The sequence below is a fragment of the Ostrinia furnacalis genome, unplaced genomic scaffold (genome assembly GCF_004193835.3).
Source record: "Ostrinia furnacalis isolate ACB-3 unplaced genomic scaffold, ASM419383v2 OfSCF0389, whole genome shotgun sequence".
Classification (NCBI taxonomy): Eukaryota; Metazoa; Arthropoda; class Insecta; order Lepidoptera; family Crambidae; genus Ostrinia; species Ostrinia furnacalis.
The window spans coordinates 1,402,352-1,424,274 of record NW_021130628.1 but is presented as its reverse complement, the minus strand read 5'-3'; the positions used below and the strand labels follow the sequence as shown (position 1 = coordinate 1,424,274).

The 21,923-nt window shown below is 35.9% G+C and overlaps 1 protein-coding gene across 1 annotated transcript in view; it reads right to left on the bottom strand.

The window, feature by feature from the left end:
• The window catches only part of LOC114362581 (uncharacterized), a 190,780-nt gene that overhangs the window by 17,148 nt on the left and 151,709 nt on the right, over positions 1-21,923 (bottom strand). Inside the window, exons 2-3 of the mRNA XM_028318037.1 lie at positions 9,029-9,106; positions 5,469-5,650 (exon numbers count right to left, since the gene is read on the bottom strand). Of these exons, the coding sequence (XP_028173838.1) occupies positions 5,469-5,650; positions 9,029-9,106 (260 nt within the window). The remainder of the gene's footprint in view (positions 1-5,468; positions 5,651-9,028; positions 9,107-21,923) is intronic.

Below are 21,923 nucleotides of genomic sequence, written 5' to 3'. Positions count from 1 at the left end.
TAACAAAACATTATTCTGATATTACATTTCATGCAATATACAGTATTAAGCTGCCAACATCCCAAAAAAAATAAAAAAATACTCTAAATAAAGAAATTAGTCCACTGAAATAAAATTAAGCAAAAATAAACGTTTCATAGCCTATTTGACAGCGTTCACTGGGATGAACAATCAAAGATTATTAGTAATTTGGCAATGTTCACTGGGATGAACACTCGACTTTGACCTGGTATAACATGGCTTATTTATTAAATGAGCATTGTAAATCAATCAAGTTATTAAGCATGAACACTATGCAATACGTTAAAACCGGTAATTAAAATATTTTATTGTTATTTTTCATTACAGTCTATTTTTACTACAAATTCTATTTCAGACGTAATGAAAAATAAAATTAAGTTATTTTTAGCGATGAAACGAAAACGAATGACGAAAATTTGGAACAGCAAGTTATATATGTATACCTACTAATATTATAAAGAGGAATAATACTAATAATTTATTTGCCATAAATAGGTGGTTACAGAATAGTTAATAGGAATGCTCTGCCAGCAGGGTCCCACCTAGTTGTAGGGGGAACATACACAACATATTACAGTCGGAAAATCTTTGCGGTAGGTACCTCGGATTGTAGTTAGTTGGACAGTGGTCATTTGACGGCCAGGGTCATTCCATCGTTTCGGGTGTTACGTTCGTACACACGTATTCAACAATATCATGTATTTTGAAATAGTATTTTAATAATGTTAGTGCCTTAATCTGTCCGTTTTTAGTTGTTTTATCTTAATAATAAAGTTTGTACAGCTTAGAATGTAGGATAACGAAAATATGAGTCGAAAAGTGTGCGTTTCGGGCGTTACGAGATTTTGCCTCTATGTTCTGACTGTTGCTGCATTTACTCGAAATTTAGCGAATTTTCTTAAGGAATCATACCTAAAACTTACANATGAAGGGTTAATTCAGATAAATAACTGTCACTGGTGTGTGACTGGGAATATGGTAAAAGTACGAGTAGGTGTTACACTAGGAACTTTCTAAGCCTGGGTACCAATCTTACTTTAACTATAACAAACGTCAAAAATCTGTTAAACTCCATACAAAAAACACCGGTCAAAGTTAAAGTAATGCCACTGTACAGTTTAATTTCGTAATTTTATAAAAGTTTTTTTTTATTTAGGCTTTTGAAAAGCGATTTTACGAGCCTAAGTCATTGCAGCGATTTGATCGATTTGTTTATTTTCCTAACTAAAGATTAATGTTTGAACATTGTTAATGGTCGGCTTGTAAATGGTTAATGTTTTTGATTGCGCTAATTAATTTAACATCGAACAACGGGGAATGTTTCTCTTCGTAATTTAAGCTATTTGTGCGAATGTTAGTTTAGAATCCGAATTATTTGTAACGTAAATAAATTATCTGAAATATTTAGTGATTTCTAGCTTTTGTATGAAATGACGCTCTATTTTTTATAGTAAGGTCAAAATCAATTGAGGAAACTTTTGTATTTTGTTTTGTTGACGATGCGTTGGACTTTTCTAATGAAATTAGTTTTAATACAATCCCAAATGTTTAGTGATGTAGGTAATAAGTATTATATAATAAAGATATATAATAAAGATTGACAAACTGATTATTATGTACTCGAATACAGGGTTGATCTGTAACTTGTATTTACTTTGGAAACCGTTTACTTTGTTTGTAAGTAGTTTGTGATCGATTTCCGTCCAACCACAGTGAACGATGCTATACAGGCAATACAGGTAAGTAGGCTTACCATGAGTTTACGTTAGAAGTGCTCGCTAGCGACTGCGTAAAAATTAACATTAAATGTAAGGCATATTGTACAGCGCCCCTAGCGGCTATTTTTAGACCTAAAATCTTCATAGATTGCTTTGACGCACTCGCTAGCGAGCACACCTAACGTAAACTGAGAAGATGGATGCATAGATCATACACGTCTCGTCTTGTCTCGTCTCTACACAAAGTGTCCCAAAGTCCCAAACCAATAGATAACCTGTTCAAATTCAAATACAAATTTACTTTTATAAGTATTCTTCTCATCTTAACCTGATACTTTTTCTTCGGGGGTTTTAATATTATAACATTACGAAATGAAATGCAGCAATGTATCTACACTATTCAAGAGTAGATGAAGATTGAGATTGATTAAATTATTAAACGAATTGATATGTAAAGCTGAGCTTCAAATCTATACTTAGCCTCTACATCTTAAACAGATAATAAATTAAATCTTGCAAGCTCCAGTGGAGCAGTTAATTTGATAGCCTCAATTCTATTCGGTTTCAAGCCGGAAAATGAATCCAAAAATATGTAAAACGTTTTATATTTACATCTGAAATGTAACAAACTGTGAAGAAAGAGATGTTAAAGTGATCTGTTTTACTTTGAGTTAATTTGGAGCAGGAACAGAAGAATTATCACCAAAGGGTAAAATTTACCTACCTCAGAAAATTATAGACCTTGAAAAGGAAAACCAACGGAATATCGAAGCCAAAAACTTTTCCCCCAAAGCGCTAGTCTTTCATCAAACAAAAAAGGTAATATTTAGCGAATACCGAACCGAAATCTAATTGTTTTCGTATTTTACATTCTACGCACACCAGATATAATGGGAGCCCGAAATTCAGTAGAGAACCTTGACTAACGGGAGGTTGGTGAGACGTGACTCGCTTGCTATAAGGGCCAATTTCCAAGAGCACGTAGTCACCTCGAGATTGCTAACTCAGTTACACTGTTTTCACCCAATTATTGCTGTCCCGAAGAAAACTAGTTAGATTAGTATGGAATTTTGTTAGGCGTTGCTGGGCAGGGGATTTCTTTAAGGAATTAGGGTTTAACAAGTCCCAATATCTGTTTGGGACGGGTGGAATTGTTATTGTTCTTGTTAGGTTTCCCTGCCGCATTTCCACATCTAAATTCAGATCAGCTAGTATTATCCAAATATTATAGCGAATTTTGCACCGTTACAGTAACCGTGCTTTTGGAATAACGGCACATAGGTTCATTTACTTTATGCTTATTGTTGCGGCTTTCATAAATAGCATTATAATAAGAGGTGATTACTAGGAGCTTGGGAATATTCAGTTTGAATATTATTCAAGCGAATGTTTGTTGAATCTGACTGACTACTGCAACAGTAGCAACGAATGAGACTGGTTCTGCTATAATATTGATAACTTAACAAGGAGACGCACGAATCCTGTCCCATAAAAGCCTGTATCGTACTCATAAATAACATTTCTGCCATTCCTAATCGAACAGATCATAAGGAATGTATGAATATTTGATATGATCTCTCAACCCGTCGATAATAAAACTATTCAGTTACAAGTCACGCAGTTTGCAAAACGAATATCACTCCTGTAGAGATCGTGACTGCATTGCGAAGATAAATCGAGCCATCTCAAAATGTAATAAAATGTCGCAAACATCTGCCTTCAAAGACAGCGCGGATGATAAAGTCTTAGCAAATGTATATTGTTAAAGAGCGACTGTTATTTTATCTTTTTTTTTATCCACAACGAGGAAGCTCTTGGCCTGTATCTCAACCTGATGGTAAGTGATGATCAGGCCGAAGGTGGATGCGAACTTCACCCGGAACCACAGCGAAACTGGCTATCTTACCTCTAACTGCCGGAACATAACAATGCTGTTTAAATGTTGTTATGGCGACAGACTTAGATAAGATGGTGGTAGCTAGCCAGGCGGACTTAGAACAAGCCCTACCACCAACCAAACCGAACAGAAAATCTACACTTAAAGATCCTTTTTTTTTAAGTGGACGTGATGAATTCTATTGCCTTTATAGTCAGTTGATAAAGGATAGCTAACAAAGTAGCGTAGTAGCGTAGGGTAGTATACTTGTATCCTTTAACGATGCGATCAATCCAGCGATTCTCTGATTGAGGTCTACAAATAACTTTGTTTATAATTATACTGTTTATTTTTCAGGTAATTCTATAGTCGCAGCGAGGAACGTCCACCCACAAGGTGGACCGAAGACCTGATAAAAGTAGCAGGAAGGCGCTGGTTGCAGGCCGTTATCAAACGTGCGATGTGGAAGTCATTAAGGTAGGCCTATGTTCAGCAGTAGACGTCCTGTGGCTGAAATGATGATGATGAAGTCTTATCAGTTTGAATCGAATGGGCTCAAACCTAATGTTTTGTAATATCGAACTAATCGCAGACATGAATCTATTTTTGAATTTACATTCTAACGGGATGCCCTTTTTCGTGTTCATAACATGGGCCTAAGAAAGAAGTTGCCAATTCAACTAACAGATACAGTCCGCCGTTGGGATTGCTTAGGTATTCATGACAATATAGTCCGGAAAAAGGTGGCGGAATGTTGTCTGCTTAATGCATGTGACAGCTGTGGCTTCTGCATTATGGATATGAAAAACTTTTAATATGGTTGGTGGTAAACGCGAATGGCTCTTTAACCCCATCTTCTGGCACTGGCACTACTGGTTTAAAAGGTATGCAGTTCGTCGTATGAAATGGTACAATTGTAAATTTTACGTGAAGCTAAAACAACGCGTATGCACTTTCAACTATTAAATGTGACCTTTCCCAAATTAAATTTTGCCACGACAAAGTTTATAAGGAAATTAATTTTATACGTCTTAAAAGTTTTGGTTCCAATAAAAACACATTTGGAAACCTTTTTGATTGACGTTGTCAATTATGAGTACCTACTAACATCTTGAGAATCAGCATGTGATCTGACCTCATAAAGCAGGCCTTGGATATGCCATTTCACGAAGCGCATCAACGGTCGCACGAAACCCAATGATTAGGCACGACTCATCTTCGATACATCATAAATCAGAAACGATTCTAATCTCTATGACTGTTTATTTAGATCCTCCTTACTTAAACCATGACTCATTAATCTTTGAAGATTCAGTAACCGCGCTGCGTGCTACTTTGCATTCATCGCTGCTCTATTTAGTTTGAGCCCTATTACCAAGTCGCTCCCTTTCAGAACTCAAGAACTCGTTACCTCAGTTATATCAGCTCCCTAGGATAATTTTCTTAGTTTACTCTCATTTTGATCACGACTTTTAGCATTGCGAACTGGTTTTACTTTTCACTTTTGCAACTTCCGCCACCGTGGGGCAGGTATATGTAGGTAGCATATTGATTGTAAACGCAAACGTTCAAATCTACTTTTCGCAATGTCATTCAATTGTGAATCTGAATAAAAATGTAAGTTTGATCGTAAGTTTGTCATAGATATCTCATTAAAAATGTTTTATGGTGTTATTAAAGAGGCATCTCAGATAGGTACGAGTATCAGAAACTTTATCAAGAATCGCATGGACTTCGGAGCATTCGGAGGTCTCATATACTAGTAGCACAAATAAGTCTAGTCTAGTAGCTTATTGATTTACACTAGTCACTTGGAAACACACTCTAATACAAGTAGTCAAAATAAGTTTTACCTTTATCATGGCCTTCAGCATGGCGTATCTGGTAAAGACATTTCTCTGAGCCTTGGACTCGCTGTAGCGCGCCATGAGCGTGACAAGCGCCTTCTTCGCCGTATCGTAGTTCTCGTCGAGGCGCACGCGCACGTTGCGCAGTCGCTCGTTGGTTTCTATCACCTCCTCTTTCGTCTGCCCGCCTGGTGGACGAGAATTAGGAATTAGGACTTAAAATAAAGATTGTTTGTCAGGCTGGGTGAAACTGAGATATAACTATACTCGTACTATTTAAATGATGAATGTCAATAACAACAGTTGCGTTGCGTCGATTACTGCCGAGTATAAGACCAAAGCGGAAGGAGAGGAGACGAGAGGAACTATGTTTCAAATAACCAATCAGATTTTGTTATTACCACATCTCTCCACTCAGTTTCGGTTCAGAAATCTGTTTGTTCAAAACACATCTCTTGTTTTTGTCTCCGCGTTGGTGGAAACTGAACACATAGATACGTAAGTACGTACATGTAGGTAATTAATTAAGTGCGCATTGCGTTTACGTGATTTGAACCTACAAAATAAAACAAATTGAATAATTACATTAAGCTTCAACATGATTGCATATTAATCACTATCCGAATATAAAACACAAACTGTTGTTATTACAGCAACGTGCAAATATTAATTGAATTATTGACGCGGAGATGATCTGAAAACTAAAGGTGGGGTAATATTTTAACCTATCGACGAGTTTAATTAAACATATTCACAAACGAACGGTCGAAAAGCCAATAAATAACGCTAATGGAAGCGGGACTGTGGATCAATTAGGTTCAGATGGATTTATTTTTTAATCTCTTGAGGCTGATTCTGTTGAGAATGTTAGTGTCGTTACTTTCAATTGGTGGCTATTTAAATTGGATTTTAAGGCCAGGTTTTCACCAACAACGCGGCGGTGACAAAATGAAAAGAAAAGAGAAGAAAGAACAAAATGAAGAAGTTGTCTCTTCTCTGTTAGAGCAAGCAATAGTTAAATAAAGCAAGCATTAGAAATAAGTTGAGCAGAGCAGAGATTAGGTGTGGTGCTACTTTCGATACAGAAGACGTTGCACTGAGCGAGATGAAGCGGATCGGGCAAGAGAAGACTTAGAAAGATAAGAAGACCCCTCTCATCTCCGTTCCATTCCCCATCGTTGGAAATAACCTGACCGCGATGCCGCTTGTCTCATTCTGTCGCCTTGTCGCTTTGGTGGAAAACCGTAATCAAGAGCTTTTCGGCGATTTCTTCTAATTAATGCTGTTTTGCTTTAGCACGCATATTTAACCTAACTCACAATGATCTTAATTAATTCACGGTCTTACTTTTCGCTGTGTCAAACGTGTGCTCAACGCAAACACCGCCGCAACCGATTCCAATTAAAATTACGCATTGTTCAGTAACAGCATATCAAGCTAAACATACTGGCGTTTATCTCCTTGTAATACAGGGTATTTTTCAACGAAAAAGTACAGTCTGACGTGTGACCGTAGAATAAAGCCACACACGATTATTCGTTAATAAAACGGCATTAAGCGTAACAAATAACAATTCGCACAATACCGCAGACGCAAATAACTGTGGGGCTACTCCGAAAAACGTCGAAATTTCGAATGATGCTATCCCTCTTGCGCAAAGTGAGCTGCCAGCATGAGCGACTGAGACAGATGGAATCGAAAATACTGAACAGCGTTTCAGAGTAGCCCCGCTGATTATATTAAAATTGCCCGACAATGGCACCCTCCGTAATCCTGGTTGGGACGTGATGTTGGTTCTGGTGATTTGCAGAATCGGCATTTTATTGCGATATCTTTTCAACTAGTGGTGCGTGATAATCGATTTCGTATTGATTCATTTATCGATACGGCTTAAGCTTTGGCTTGAAAGCTTTTGATATTGTTAACAAAAACATCTGGTAATGCAAGCAATTAAAATCAATTATTCGAAGTATCAATAGATGGCTATTTATTAAAGGATGATTCGGGTAGAACAATATCGAATAATAATACAAAAGTCGGCAATATTTTATAATCTACAGCACATTAAAGTAATTCAAAATTACGAATTGCATTGGATTTGAAATTTTCTAAATCCTACTAATATTATAAATGCGGAAGTTTTGATGTTTGGATGTCTGGATGTTTGTTACTCTTTCACGCAAAAACAGACTGAACTGAACGGATTTTGATGAAACTTTACAGCATTATTGTTTGTTGTTTGGCAAAAGCTAGAAAGTTAAGTATTTTTTTTACATTTTATCCAAAATGGACTAAAGTTGGAAATTTTGTATCTGTCCCCGACCGCATCGAACTTTACTGTTTATTGCGAGCACATCAAGGTAAAAACTTTAGCACCTTACCTAGTTGCAATACGTGTGATATTCCAACAAAAATGTCTACTCTGATGTGCTGTACAAATCAATTCGGCTCAACGTCCCAACAATGCTTAACACGTTGTTTGCCCGACTATTCTTTGGATTTGTATTCGGACTCGGCGCGGAATGAATTGGTTGGATGCCCAGCTCGTTATGGCGCCATTGAAATGCGACTCGGTTTTAGGAGCTGATTGGCTTACGTTTCAATAGTTTTACCGATTTTGGTAATGATACAAAGATAGAGATAGATTTACGGGAATTCGAACAGATTTATAGAAATATCATTAAGTTTGTTTACCGCACCTGACATTATTAACAAATAAAACGTAAAAATAGGAAAAGCATGCCCATTTACACTGATTTTCTTTGGAATCGACAGTCTTTTAGTTAATTGACTCTGAAAACCAACACTACAAGAGTGACGTCAAATATTTTTATACAGATTATTAAGAAAATGCTTAAAGAGCTCATAGAAAGTTAAATTGATTAGCAGTGTTTATTGTACTTACATTATTACGAGTTATCGAAAAGTTCATACGAGTAGGTACCCACTGTTTTAAAGATAGTTTAAAAAAAAATTATAATAAAAATAAACTTTTTTAAAAACAAGCTTTTATTCTGAATTTCGAAAGTTTGTATCGCGCATGGAATTTATTCCTCTTTTTCTCTGTTTGCGCTACAAGCTTTCGAAATTCAGAATAAAAGCTTGTTTTTAAAAAAGTTTATTTTTATTATAATTTTATTTTACACTTTTTAGTTATATCTTAATCTCAGGACCCTGGACGTTATCTAACACTAAAGTGCTCGAAAAGACAAATCCAACGAACCCAAACTCGATGAGTTTCCGCCGTTTTGTTTAGGAGTTCCTATGGCCACCTCCCGACTCCATCATCAGACCAGCTCAATGGTACCATAATATTGCATTGTCATCGGACTTACACATGTATGCAAAATTTCAGCTCAATAGGAAACCGGGAAGTGGATCAATTTTAAGTTGCAAGATTTGACGACAGACACCAGACATGTGAAAGTAATAAAAAGCTTGTAAAAAGTAATAAAAAGCTTGTAAAAAGTACTATAAACAGTATGATTCTCAGATTCTACGATACCAAAGTGTAAGTAGGTATGTGGAAGTGTGCCACAAATAAGAAATACTATGATAGTACTCACTTGAAGTGCCTTCATCCTTGACGTCTTGAACTATCCGGCGGACGCTCTGCGTGAACTTGCCCACTAAGTTGGTGCTTGCTGAAACAAAGACATTACAACTATTAATACTTTTGTCATTATTATCTAGGTAGGCATCATGTTTTCGATTTTATTATATCTTTTTATTTGAACTTCTACAACCCTAAAACCCTTCTATAACTAAACAGGCTTCTGGGCAACTTCATCTGCACCCTCAAGTCAGATTGTTATCAAGAGTAAGCAACAGACCTATCTATGTATATACTTAGGAATAAAAACGAGATTCTGCCATCTAGCTTAGCTTAAATTTTCTCGACAAAAAATTAGTTCGGAATTCATTCAGCTTAGTTGAGTAGTGAGGCCGAATTAGCCGTAGTGGAAACTAAGTTGTGCCGCAAGTTGGACACGGTTGTGCACTCTCTCGGCCGGCTGAGCCGTCTGAGCCGACCGCCAAAGTCGGGGCTAGCTCGAAAATCCTGAATGAAACGTCACTTGGTATTATGCTGTTAGTGGACGTCATGGTACCGTCCACTACAACTTCTCTATGCTTTTACAATAGAAGTAGTTTTAACACACGTGTAAAACCACCTTGTTAATTGTTCCCACTTTGGCTAGGACGTTAGAGGCTTGATTATAAATAAATAAATAATAGAAAGAAAGAAAGAAAGAAAAATTGTTTATTTGGTTCAAACATAGTAATTTTAAACAATTTGGATAGTAATTATAAGTAAATTGTTGAACCAAAATGGCTCCTACTCAGCTTGTATCATATTCCGTAAAGAACATGATGCTGGTATTTGCCTTAAATAGATTGTACAATAGCTGCATAAGAGTCATAATGTTTAGCTTGACTCAAAAACAAAGCTCAAGTGTCAGTTGGCTTTGGCGGATCAAAAAGGGACACCAGAATGACCAGGGCCGTCTTTAACCTCCCCAGTAGGTTAAAGATGGCCCTGGTCATTCTGGCCCTTGTCACATAAGGATCAAGGGAGGCCCTTTTCACCTGGAGAAAATTATCTTTTATGAAAACGGACGGGGGCCTCCTCGATCGCGGGGCCCTGGGCACGTGCCTAGAGTGCCCAGTGGGAAAGAGGGGTCTGAGAATGACGTCAGTCGTTACAACCAACATCACAGATAAAAATGTTTAGTGAGTTTTTAATTACGATAAAACTTTAATACTCCACCTAATTACAGATTTTCAGCAAAAGAAAATTTAAAAAACAATTAGAAAACGTCTGGTCCCAAGTGCGCGATTGGAAACAATGGCTGATCCAATTGAAGGCAATTTTATTTCTTTGAGCTTTTAATTATTCAGGTTGCTGTCGGCGCCATTTTAAATGGTCCTTAAGGCGCATTTTACTGTAATGGTTTTTCCAAACATTTTATTTTCTTTAATGCTAATATGAAGGTAAAAAATATAATTAAGTCTCAAATTAAACGTTTTGATAGCAGCGCCAAGATTTTCACTAAGGATAAGTTGCAATATTATCGAGTCAAATAGCCATTTCATCCTTTATGATTATATTTTTAAATAATACTTATAACGGTATTTTGCTGAGACGATTCTCAACACAGAAGCAAAACAATAAAACATGGAACAATCAAAATATGACATAAATCATAAAATCATACAGCCAAATTAAATACCTAGAACAACGGAAGTCGAAGACTTCCTCCCAACGCTTGTCTAGTAGTTTCCAATAAAATCGCCTTAGCACCAACTTTATGAATCCACATTTTCTGGTTGCACAACGATTTATACGCTTCAACATGTTAGTCTTTTGTCCCCAACTACCCCCATTTACTATTCTGTCGCGGCCGCGGCGTGCTGAAAATTGAAAAAGTTTGATACGCCCCGCGGTTACTTCCGGGGAAGCCCCGTCAAGAGTATTAATTTATATCTGACAGCTCAATCGGTCTTGTTAGATGATCTGTTAACAAGTTGCCAGTTTACGGGGAAAATGGCGAGTTCTAATTGGAAATATTTTCCCCTTTGGTCCTTTTATCTTTAATTGCAGCTATGAAAAGTTAGTTCATCCGTGTAACTTGGAAGATTTATGCATTATTCAGTGAATAAATAATGAATGCACATGTTTTGAAAACATACTCGATCGGAAATGTCACTGACAGACGTATAGAAGAAGAAAAATGCCTTTGAAATTTTTTGCGCAGAGGCCTTTTACGTTTTATGAAATCTTATCTAAATTAAACATCTATCTAGCCTTTTGCCTGCTGTGCGATTTTGTTCAATAGAATTTTAACTCAGTGTAAGTAAATGTAATGCAAACCAAGTAAACAATGCTAACACTGCACAGTTAACCAGGCCATAAACATAAATAGGTGGAACATTTGCGAATGCAAATATGACGGTGTTGCGTGTCCTTAGAGATAATACGACATACTTTAGTGCAATAGATATGTTTCATTTGTTACATTAGGTACTACATTGCACTTTACAGTTATTCTTATGTAAGTAAGTATATGAATATCCGTGGGCATACGAAGTGTTGATTATGTAGATCGCTGTAATATCTGAAGAAGATGTAACATTTATTTGATTTTGCATGAAGGTTATGTAACGTTCTGTTTTCTTCATTACTTCATAAAGAAGAAGTTTAATTCAAGAAGAAGTATTAAAGGAAAGGTATTTCAGAGTATCAAAGGGTACGTGATTTTTATTCTGTCCCATTTTACGTGATAACGGCTCCGTAACGGTCTAAAAGGTGAAACTTATATTCAGCACCTAACGTAGATTTTTCTATTAAAAAGTAAGAATATAACAGTTCGAATTTGAGCTTTATTTCTAAGCCCTAGTGACTATATTACTGGAATTATTTTTTAGAAATGAAATTATCTTACTATCACAAAGGCGTTTTATTCTGGAACCCCACGAAAAATTTCAGTGTAAGACGTCCAGCTGCGATCAAAATTCCGTGCACGCATTCGCTAACAATTTAGGGACGAACTTGTAAATTGTTGAATGAAACGCTCGCGATTTTTCCATTAGGGCTTGTTCCCACTGAGACTTCCCGTTTTTTGCAGGAACTGATTTTTTAAAAATGTTAACGTTCACACGAACATCCCGTTTACAATGTCCCGCAAAAAACCGATCCTTTACATTTTGTAATTCGGTTAAAATACACATCTACAAATCAGGCTAGGTTGCACAATCTTACTTTAACTTTAACAAAATCTGTCAAACTCCATACAAAAAAACCCTTAACATCAAAGTAAAGGTCAAAGTTAGGTGGTGCAACTCAGCCTTGTGTGTCACACGACAGTCCAGTTTTGCGCGATCATGCATCCCGCAAAACTGCCATAGGAATAAGCCCTCACTCAACGGATTTCTCCTGTTGTATGAGTGAAATATGAATTTCATATTGGTATACTGAAACGTGCTGTAACAACGTTCGTAAAGTTTCTCTGTACGTGTTTACTTTCATCATACAATGATGTAGTTGTTGGACAATGTTTTCTGGTTTTCTTTTGCATGTTTCGTTATTTATTGCTTTAATAAACATGTTTCTTTTAATAAGACTACAAACAAGAAAATACGACTGTATAGGTACAGGCACATGAATCTGTCATTTTTGTCTCATAAAACCAAGGCTGAGTTTCACCATCTTACGTTAACTGTAACAAACGTCAAAAGTCTGTCAAACTCCATACAAAAACACCGGTTATCGTTATAGTTACGGAAATTAGGTGGTGCAACTCAACCTTATTATTTCTATTCGCCAGTAGTTTGTTCCCGTTGCCGGGTAACTGAGTTGGGGCAAATACAACGTGTAACCATTCGCGATTCTGTTCTTTCAACACAAACTTTAATGCGGAAGTTAGCCTGCTAGTTTAGGGTTGAGAAAATTCATTACAAAATCGTTCAGTAACCTACATCCTCAAAAGACACGTTTTATAGCAACATTCGCAAATTACACACTTAGTTACTTTAAAAAGTTACTGTCCGCTTAAAAATGTGAAAAAACGTACCTATCCTGTTTCCTCTCATAGTCCCAACTCTTATTTCATATTTCAGTTTTCCAAATTGTAACTTTATAGGTATTTACCTTGTTTTATCAGTAAGTACTTACATAGTTACTAGGGCGACCATGCCTCACATTTTGACTGAGGTGTAGAGTTAGAAGCTTGGCTCTACACGAGATAAGTGTGCTTACCATGAGTTTACGTTAGGTGTGCTCGCTAGCGACTGCGTAAAAAAAAATACATTAATTGTATGACATATCGTGCAGCGCCCCTAGCAGCTACTTTCAAGAAACAAAATCTTCATAAAGATTTTTGACGTACTCGCTAGCGAGCTCACCTAACGTAAGCTCATGGTAGGTACACTGATAGATATTTCATAGTTCGTCTTAGCAACATTTTCATAAAAAGGTGAGATTACATTATTTTATTCTTTCTATCTTGACAACCCTAAACTAGCGCGAGGCGGTACTGTGTGTCTGGTAGAAACTACACCGTGAAGCCCTTACTAATCGAGCGTGCCTGGAATTGGTAAAGTTTATGTTAGTGAGGCTCACACTTAAAAACAATTAGGCCGTAGTTTAGCTGTCTAACGCCATTCACAAACAGTTCTATGAGGTCTCACAGTGCGCGTGGACGCACAGGGTGACAATCACAGAGCTCTATTCAACGCTGTGCGTTCAATTTGCTGCTTCACTTAAGCAAGTATCGTTTGTGAATACGGCCGTAAGCTTCATGGTGCTTAGTGTTAGTGTTAGACTGTGTGACTAATTAGCTACTAGCTAGTCTCCTTGTAACCCGGCCGCGTGTCAACGAGATGACGTCAGTAATTGTAGCATAATAATATAGCGCTAGCATTATGCTCCGTGGTTGACAGGAATACATAGTCGACATGTTTTGCTAACACAATATCAGCGTAATTTTGTGTTAAAGCAGTTATAAGGTAAAGACGTAACAAAAATAATAAAACATTACGAATACGAACGAACTTCGAATTGGTATATACTTATTGTAAGAAATGATGGGTTCTCACTCAAAATGTCTTCCCAATGTGGGATTTTCCAGCTTCAATATAACTGAAACTGAAAAACTGTTCAATCGTTTAGTTGCTTAGCAAGAAAAAAGCACCAAAACAAACAATTGGTAATCCAATCAATTCCGAAAGAGACCTCAATTACTTTTTTTCAGAAGCATAAAACCTTATTATGAAAAAAGAAGTACCTACTTAAGCACCCACAAGAAACAAGTAATACTCGTAGTAGAGTATTAAATAAATGCCAATGTGAACCGTATTATTTTATTTTGTTCGAACGATATTCCCCGTGGAAACCATTTGTTTTATTAAATGAGGTATTGTAGTGATTGGAAAAGGCTTTCCTTGTAAAAGAAAATTTTCTACGTACATTGCAAAGGGGATTGAATATTGAGGTTTGAAGTTTCCGCGGTTTGAAGAGAAATGTAAGGTACTCGAGGTTATTTATTTAAATGATTGCATCGCGTGTTTTTATAATAATTTCAACTAGGATATAATGTGAGGTTGGTTATAATAATAACTCCTTCACGCTAAAATTTGATAGATTTTTATGACTTATACTATTCTACATAATTGTGTAAAGCAATCGTTATCATTTGACAGTTCATAACGTACGATTATTTTGTCAAACGCTTTGTTTAGCTGACTTTATCGTACAGTATGAACTGTCAAATGATTACGATTGCTTTACACAATTTCACCTCAGAACAGACGCATTTTATCGATATCTATACTAGAAAAGCCGCGTGCAGAGACAACTGTTAAAGCTGATTTGTCCATACCTACTCTTCAGTTAGCTACAGGTAGGGCTTGAATCTATGACCTTTCACTAGTCCCTTTAGTCATTAAAGTCAAAATTATTGGTAGGCAATGCATAGTGCCCAAATAAATACTGTTAACAGTTATCAGGCACATCCTATTAATTGTTTTGCAAACATATTTACAAACAGACAAACATTTTACCTCTTCATATAGATATTGGATGGCGTGCACCCGCCGCCGGGTCGGCGCTGTGCACACGCGAAGGAAATGGAATTTCTCACTGCGTTAGTTTGGAGGAGACGTTTTAGTAGGGATGTCAACGACTGATTATTTTATTTATTACAGATTACATTAAAAACGTATCCGTACATGTTTATAACCTGTATGAGTACTTATTGAATAAAATAAAATAAAATAAAATAAGGGAATTTAGTAAGTAGCGGTGGTGAGTGAGACTCTTATAACTTTATAATTTATGAAGGTTTAATTACTTTATTTAATTAATTTCCTGTCGACAGTATATCAATCAACCAATCGCCGTCGCAAATATTTTTTGTTTTTGTAATTGGTCTCATAATGAGAGCTTAAATGATTTTAACACTACCACTTTTTCGGGACAAACTTGCCCGGTGTGTCGAGAAGAGCAGTGCTAGAAACTATCACTAATCACTCTCAATTTTATAGAAACTGTCACTATCTGAGTGAGACAGCCCTATCACCGGATAAGTATTACGAGAATGAGCAAATAGTAAGTCTGGCCTGGCAAAGCCAGCTAGATTCTTGCGTGGTTTGTGGGTCTTGATTCACGACATTTCACTAAGCTCTTGTGCAAAGAACTGTGGAATATTGAAAGATAGGATTTTTGTATTTACCTCCAGTAATACTATTCTTCTGTAACTTCTATAAATTATACAAGAATGTTGTCTCCTACTTTTATTTCTTACAGCCAACAAAACACTGCACAACAAAACACAAAACGGCGAAGCAAAGAAAATAAGGGAAAGTTGTAAAGAGCGTCTCAGTTTCGTTGTAAAGTTCGATGCAAATCCAATGATAAATTCCTGCGGGTATTCGGGAAAACGTTAAAAGTAACCCGTCGCGCCTAATGAAAATTAATTATCGACCCTCCATTCTGCTCGGGGTTTACAGATTTAATAAAGTTATTGCACCCTCGTCGTAGGGCTGGTGCATCCACAATACCGCAATTTAATACCGCCTGCTTTATTTTCAGTTGGCCCTAAGGTTGACTAGAGGAAAATGCCGAAAGGCCGCCATATGTGCACTGTTCTATATGTGCATATAATTTTAAATAAATAACTAAAATATACGGGTCGTTTATCTCTGATTCTTCTACAGCTTAAAAATGAAGCAAATTATACCTACGAGTATGAAGTCTATCATTATAGGGATAATCGTAATTGACTATGAGACTTTCTCATACTAATTTTAAAGATACCTATTTGAGAATAAGAAAATTATTCATTCCATCCAACAGGAAAGTAAAAACTAAGTCATTTTTAACCCTCAGTCTTATTTAAATAAAGGGAAAGCTATAATTAGATAAAAGGCCCTTTCCCTAAGTAAAATTAATACGAGAATGATATGACTAAATCTTTAACTAAAAAATTTACTAAGAGATTTTAGACCAACCCCTAAAGAAATCCTCCCAAATTCCTCCCTAGGAAAACCACGTTTCCCAGAGGCAAGTGATATGCTAACATCTCTCTGTGGCAAGCGGAATGGTTGGAGCTGTTAACACATCCAGTTTGCAGAACCTGACACCCCTGCCATCAAGATTCCTTCCAAAGCGGAATATTGTTTGAGAAGAAGCATTATTTTCGCGGGTTGTTGTCGGGAAATTTTTCCATAAACGCTCGCTCAAAAGTTTACACCCGGAAAATGCTGGTAATAAAAGTTTTAAAAATTAATGATGCCCATGATGACATTGGCGAATAATGAGAACACTTGACAAAGCCGTCTGCTTCATCCCTTGTTTTGGAACACTTGGTTGGATTCGTGCTGTTTTTGTTAACGTGTTTATCCACACAAAGAACTTAAGTTTGCTTTGAGATATAACGTATTTGTTTTTTTTTTAACTTATTTTAAGCAATTTTAGAATTTCAATTTGTACAGTTAAAGCTGAAATTAAAACTAAAAGTTGAAGTTAAAACTGAAATTATTTTCCATCGATAGTGATACATAGAAGCTGACTAAAGCGAATAAAAGTATACTGTAGTGAAAGGAGAGTATCTTAATATAATTAAGAATTTCCCTTAAGATATTCCAGCCTGTGCTAGATGAAGGAACATCAAACAGTTTTAATCTCAAGACCCTTCGGACCTAAAATTGTGCCGAAGCGAAACCTTTTTCATGGAGTTTTATCAGCAATTCCGATGGAATCCTTTTAGCTTGTTCTTTGTATTTATTTGCGTGTAAATTAGCGAATAGCGAGTTACTTTCAATGGTACGGCTGTTCCTATTAATTTTCATTACTAAAAGGGCTTATTTGTTGCGAGACTAAAGTAATTCCAGCTGAACATATTTGTTTAGGATTTTTTTACTCGAAACGTAGATCTCTCAAAGGAAATTAATAACTTATCTAAAGGACACGTAAATATCTAGAAAATTATTTTTCTCGTTGATAAATAAAATACTAATGAGACGATACTTGGTCGCCGCGGAAGAAAAAATAATAAAACACTTTATATCTTTATAAGTGTACTTATACGTTTATTCCAGGCAATGTTAACGGTGTATATCCTCGGTGTTTTATTACATTTCATTAGGAGTTTGCAGGCTGACGTTTTATAGACAGGTTTACTACGCTGCGTAATGCCGTAGTAACACCTAAGGTGGTTTTAGCGTTAAGACGGTACTATACTTCTATGGAATTTTTAACTTAGGTACCCAATTATTGTCTTTAAGCGCATGGCTTAATACCGACAGGTAGGTGGGTTTTACTGATATACATACTCAACTGTGTATCTAATTGTAAAGTAATTCAAAATTTATATACCTTTTGTTTTCAAGGCATTTTATTGAGCGCAACAGGTGTTTTCCCAAAATAAGGGTATTTTTTACAAGTCTTCATTATTTTGAATGGAAGTAGTTATTAGTGAGTAACTCTTTACACCCAGTAAAGAGTTGTAAAGTTATTCTTCAGGCAATGATGTTACTCTTGTTCTACAATTAGTCACACCATGTTTTGAAATCATTAATCTAGTCTAAAAACAAACCAAAGAACTAAAAGGCAAACCTCATTACCGTCTCCATCATTCGCGACATCCGTAGATTGTCAATTCTCTCTGTAATTCCAGTACTGATCCGTATTTTATATTTTTCATTAGCGCCGGGCCTGGTTTATGGTGGGATCGCGAGTACTCCCCTAATCCCGGGAATTAAGCGTTAACAGTCTGTTGCTTGCTGGTACTTTGTAATAAATAATGAGACATCTATCGGAAAAAGACTGGAAGAAACAACTTTTGCTGCAGTTATGCATAATCCCAGTTGTTGTAGGGACATTAAAACTTGACTAAGCATACTAGATCTTAATGGAGAGACAGGGTACTTCAAGATGGACCAAAGTAGACCTAAATGTTTAAATACCTACGCCCGAATGACGTTTAAGTATGTGGCAAGGATATTAACGTAGGAGGTGAGTTTAATCCTCACTAAAGCAAACATTTCTCAAGACACATGTTAGTTACACTATACATATTCTGTGGTTACGCTCCAATTTATTGTCATAGCTTGTAACTAAATCCCTTACACTTGCTAAATACATCTCCGAAACACAAAAGCTGAGACATTTAAGGTGAATTAAATGCATTTCCAGCTGAAAATTTAACCTACAAGCAGGACTGGAGAACTGAAACTGAAGTGAACTGAAAAGCGTACCAAAGGGGTGTCACAACAGATCCTAAAATCTCCTTAGTTGAGTTTACTTCGGTGTGATATTTGTTTACTAGTGTTTTATCAGGTACAGGTGACGATGTAACGTGTTAAAAACATGTAGCGGTCTTTTAGATTACGTTTTTTTGCCATGAGGCAATTTTTGGCGTATGAACGAGCGCTTAATTTTTAACTTCAATTAACTGACCGCGAGTTCACGAGTTTAGCGATGCACTTGTACAAGATTTGCACTTACTAAAGAACGCTTGGATTAGAACAAAAATGGATAATTTGAAAAAGCCTGAGTCACATGTCTTTTAAATAATATGCAATTTAACAGGCAGGGCAAAAGGCAAAAGTTAAGTAAATAATAATGATATTAGTTGTCAAACAAGGACTCATCATTTGGGCAGTGAGAAATACGAGTCGAAAAAGGAGTCATAATTTTGGCAGGCAGATATCCAAAAAGTATGTATTAGTCACTCTTGACATTGGCAAAAACCAACGTGTTCATTTAAAGTCATTAAAAACTAGGTATATTTCTTAAAAAGCCTGTCCTTATTTTCAAAAAACATAACTCTCCTTCTGGCGCAGTCGGGTAAAAAGGAATTCTTATGAGATAAATTCTATCTAATAGCAAAGTAGCCAACGCGACTCTTTTGCCAATTAACTCGCATTACTAAAACGGCGGAGTATAACTCATGTTCGTTAATAACGTTCCCCGGGGAACGTTTCGTTATCTCCAAGACGTATTACGGCACTTTTATAAGCCGTACTTAATGGCTATGTGGAGCTAGTTGCTATCTGCAGATAGCATCTGAATGGCAACTGAATGTCTTAATCGAAATGAAAGTGATTTTATAAGATCAGTTTTGATCGAAGAATGATGATTTTTATTTCATTAATAGATTTTAATAGTCTAAAGTTTGAAATGGAAGAGGGTCGGGCATGTAATCAGAGGTTTAGAAAAAGAAAAAATGTAGCTACCCTAGAAGTGAAAAAGGAAGATTTTAGGCATCTCACAGATAAATGTTATGACAACATAAATCAGAGGCTGGACATAGTATGGAAAAGTATGACAGTGAATACCCATATTAAAATTGCGCCGTAAAATGCTATTAGAAAACAATTACCTCTTTAAATAAATTTAGCTATCGATAATTCCAAATGCGTGTTAGCTTTATAAAAGCTTATTGTTTTCTGGAATTATGCTTTTTATTTCTCTTCGGTGACCTAAGGATGAGCTCATAAGGTCTTGCCCTACAGAGTCTGAATCACGAGGATTTGCATACTGATTCACATATCTTTCGTGACGGCTTACCTTTCAATGAAGCGGGGAAGTGAATCAGGCTTGGGTTGGAATACTAACCGACATTAGCATAACGATATGTGTATTGAAATAACACTGATAAATATTGTTATCCTGCACGGTTTTTTATTGCACACTCGCTATTGAGTGAAGCTTTGTGTTTCTATAAAATTGACAGATTTGTTTATGCTCTTAATAGACTTAGACAAGCAGCATCTAAAAGCGCAGCTCTTATGGCTTATCATGGATATGTTTCATCAATATTACGATATGGCCTTATATTGTGGGGAAACTCAGTCGATATGCCTGTAGCCTTTAGAGCACAAAAAAAGTGCATTAGAGCGATTTGCGGAGCACATTATTTAGACAGTTGCAAGCCATTGTTTAAAGATCTAAACATATTGCCACTTCCATGCTTATACATCTTTGAGATGGCAATGTTTGTCAAGAGATATACCCATTTATTTGAGACAAATAAAACTTATGGCTATAGAGGTAGGAAGGCAGACAACTTATCAATCCCACCTCAAAGATTGACACTGTATTCCAAAAACTGTTATTGTATGGCTATACGAATATTTAATAAATTACCAAACAATGTAAAAATGTTAACCTTTACCAAATTTAAAAGTGCAGTTTTTGACTTTTTGTTAATTAAAATGTATTATACAGTGAATGACTTTTTAAATGATAGAATGATGTGACATCGGTAATGTAACTTAATTTGACATCCTACAATTAATTTAAATTTCTTTGACATTTGCAATTCAAATTTTGTTCCCTGACATGTATTTATTGTATTGTTACTTGTTACTATCATGGTATATGAAAAACAACTATGAGTAAAATAAGTATTTTGTGTTGTAAAAATATGTAAAATCTAAGACCAAATGTAGCAATAATAACAATTAACATAACTTTAAGAACAAAAACTTTTGCACGTCGCATGCGACAGAATATGCTGGAATTAACTAAATTAACACCAATCTAACCATGTTCTTGCAAATAAATGATTTTATTATTATTATTTATTATTATTATACGATGTAAAGAGAACACCTACTTAGCAAATTAAACGTGCATTTTCATGCAATAAGTATAGCACTTTTCATAAAGAAACGCCCTACTGTGTTGCAAATGGTGGTTAACACCCATTTACTAAAACTACTGTGAATGTATAACATGCATTTCCCAAGCTTATGTAGGTACTTATTTTAAGTTTATTAATTGTCTGTTCGAGTACACTGTAGTTCCAGTTCTAAGTGCTAAGAATTATAGCTCTAATGGCAACGCGTATCTTAATCTAATTGTGCCACTTAGAGCAAAGAAGGAACTTAGTAAGCACTACTTCTATAATATTAATCCTTATTTTTATAAAAACAGAATTCAGTAGACTTGAACTCCACAAATAAGACATCCTGCAGATTAAAAACTTTTTAGTTAGCCGATAGTTTGGTGGACTTCCAATTTGTATGGAGAATCGGCCGGCACTAAACGGTGTAAACTGACAAAAAGTATGTAGTCGCTGGGGTGTATTAACACACAAAATAAGAAAATTAATCGCACTGTGCGAGAATTTTATGTAATATCAATCAATCAATTTAATCTAGCATATTTTTCATTAAGGGTCGTAAATTACTGATTACATTTAACATTCTTTTTTATATTCTCAGCGTCGCGTAATTAAATGACAATCTATTTCCAACATTTTATGAGTATACCCGGAGTGTACCCGGACCGTATTTCCATTTTCCGGGACTTAAAAATTGACCCTTTTCCGGATTGCCGGGAATGGAGTTATGAATCTTGCTTAGCTTTGTAGATTGATTGAATTGAAAGTAAATTTTGTTTGGATTAAATTATTATTTTATTTACATTTTAAGGTTAATTTTAAGGTTTTATGA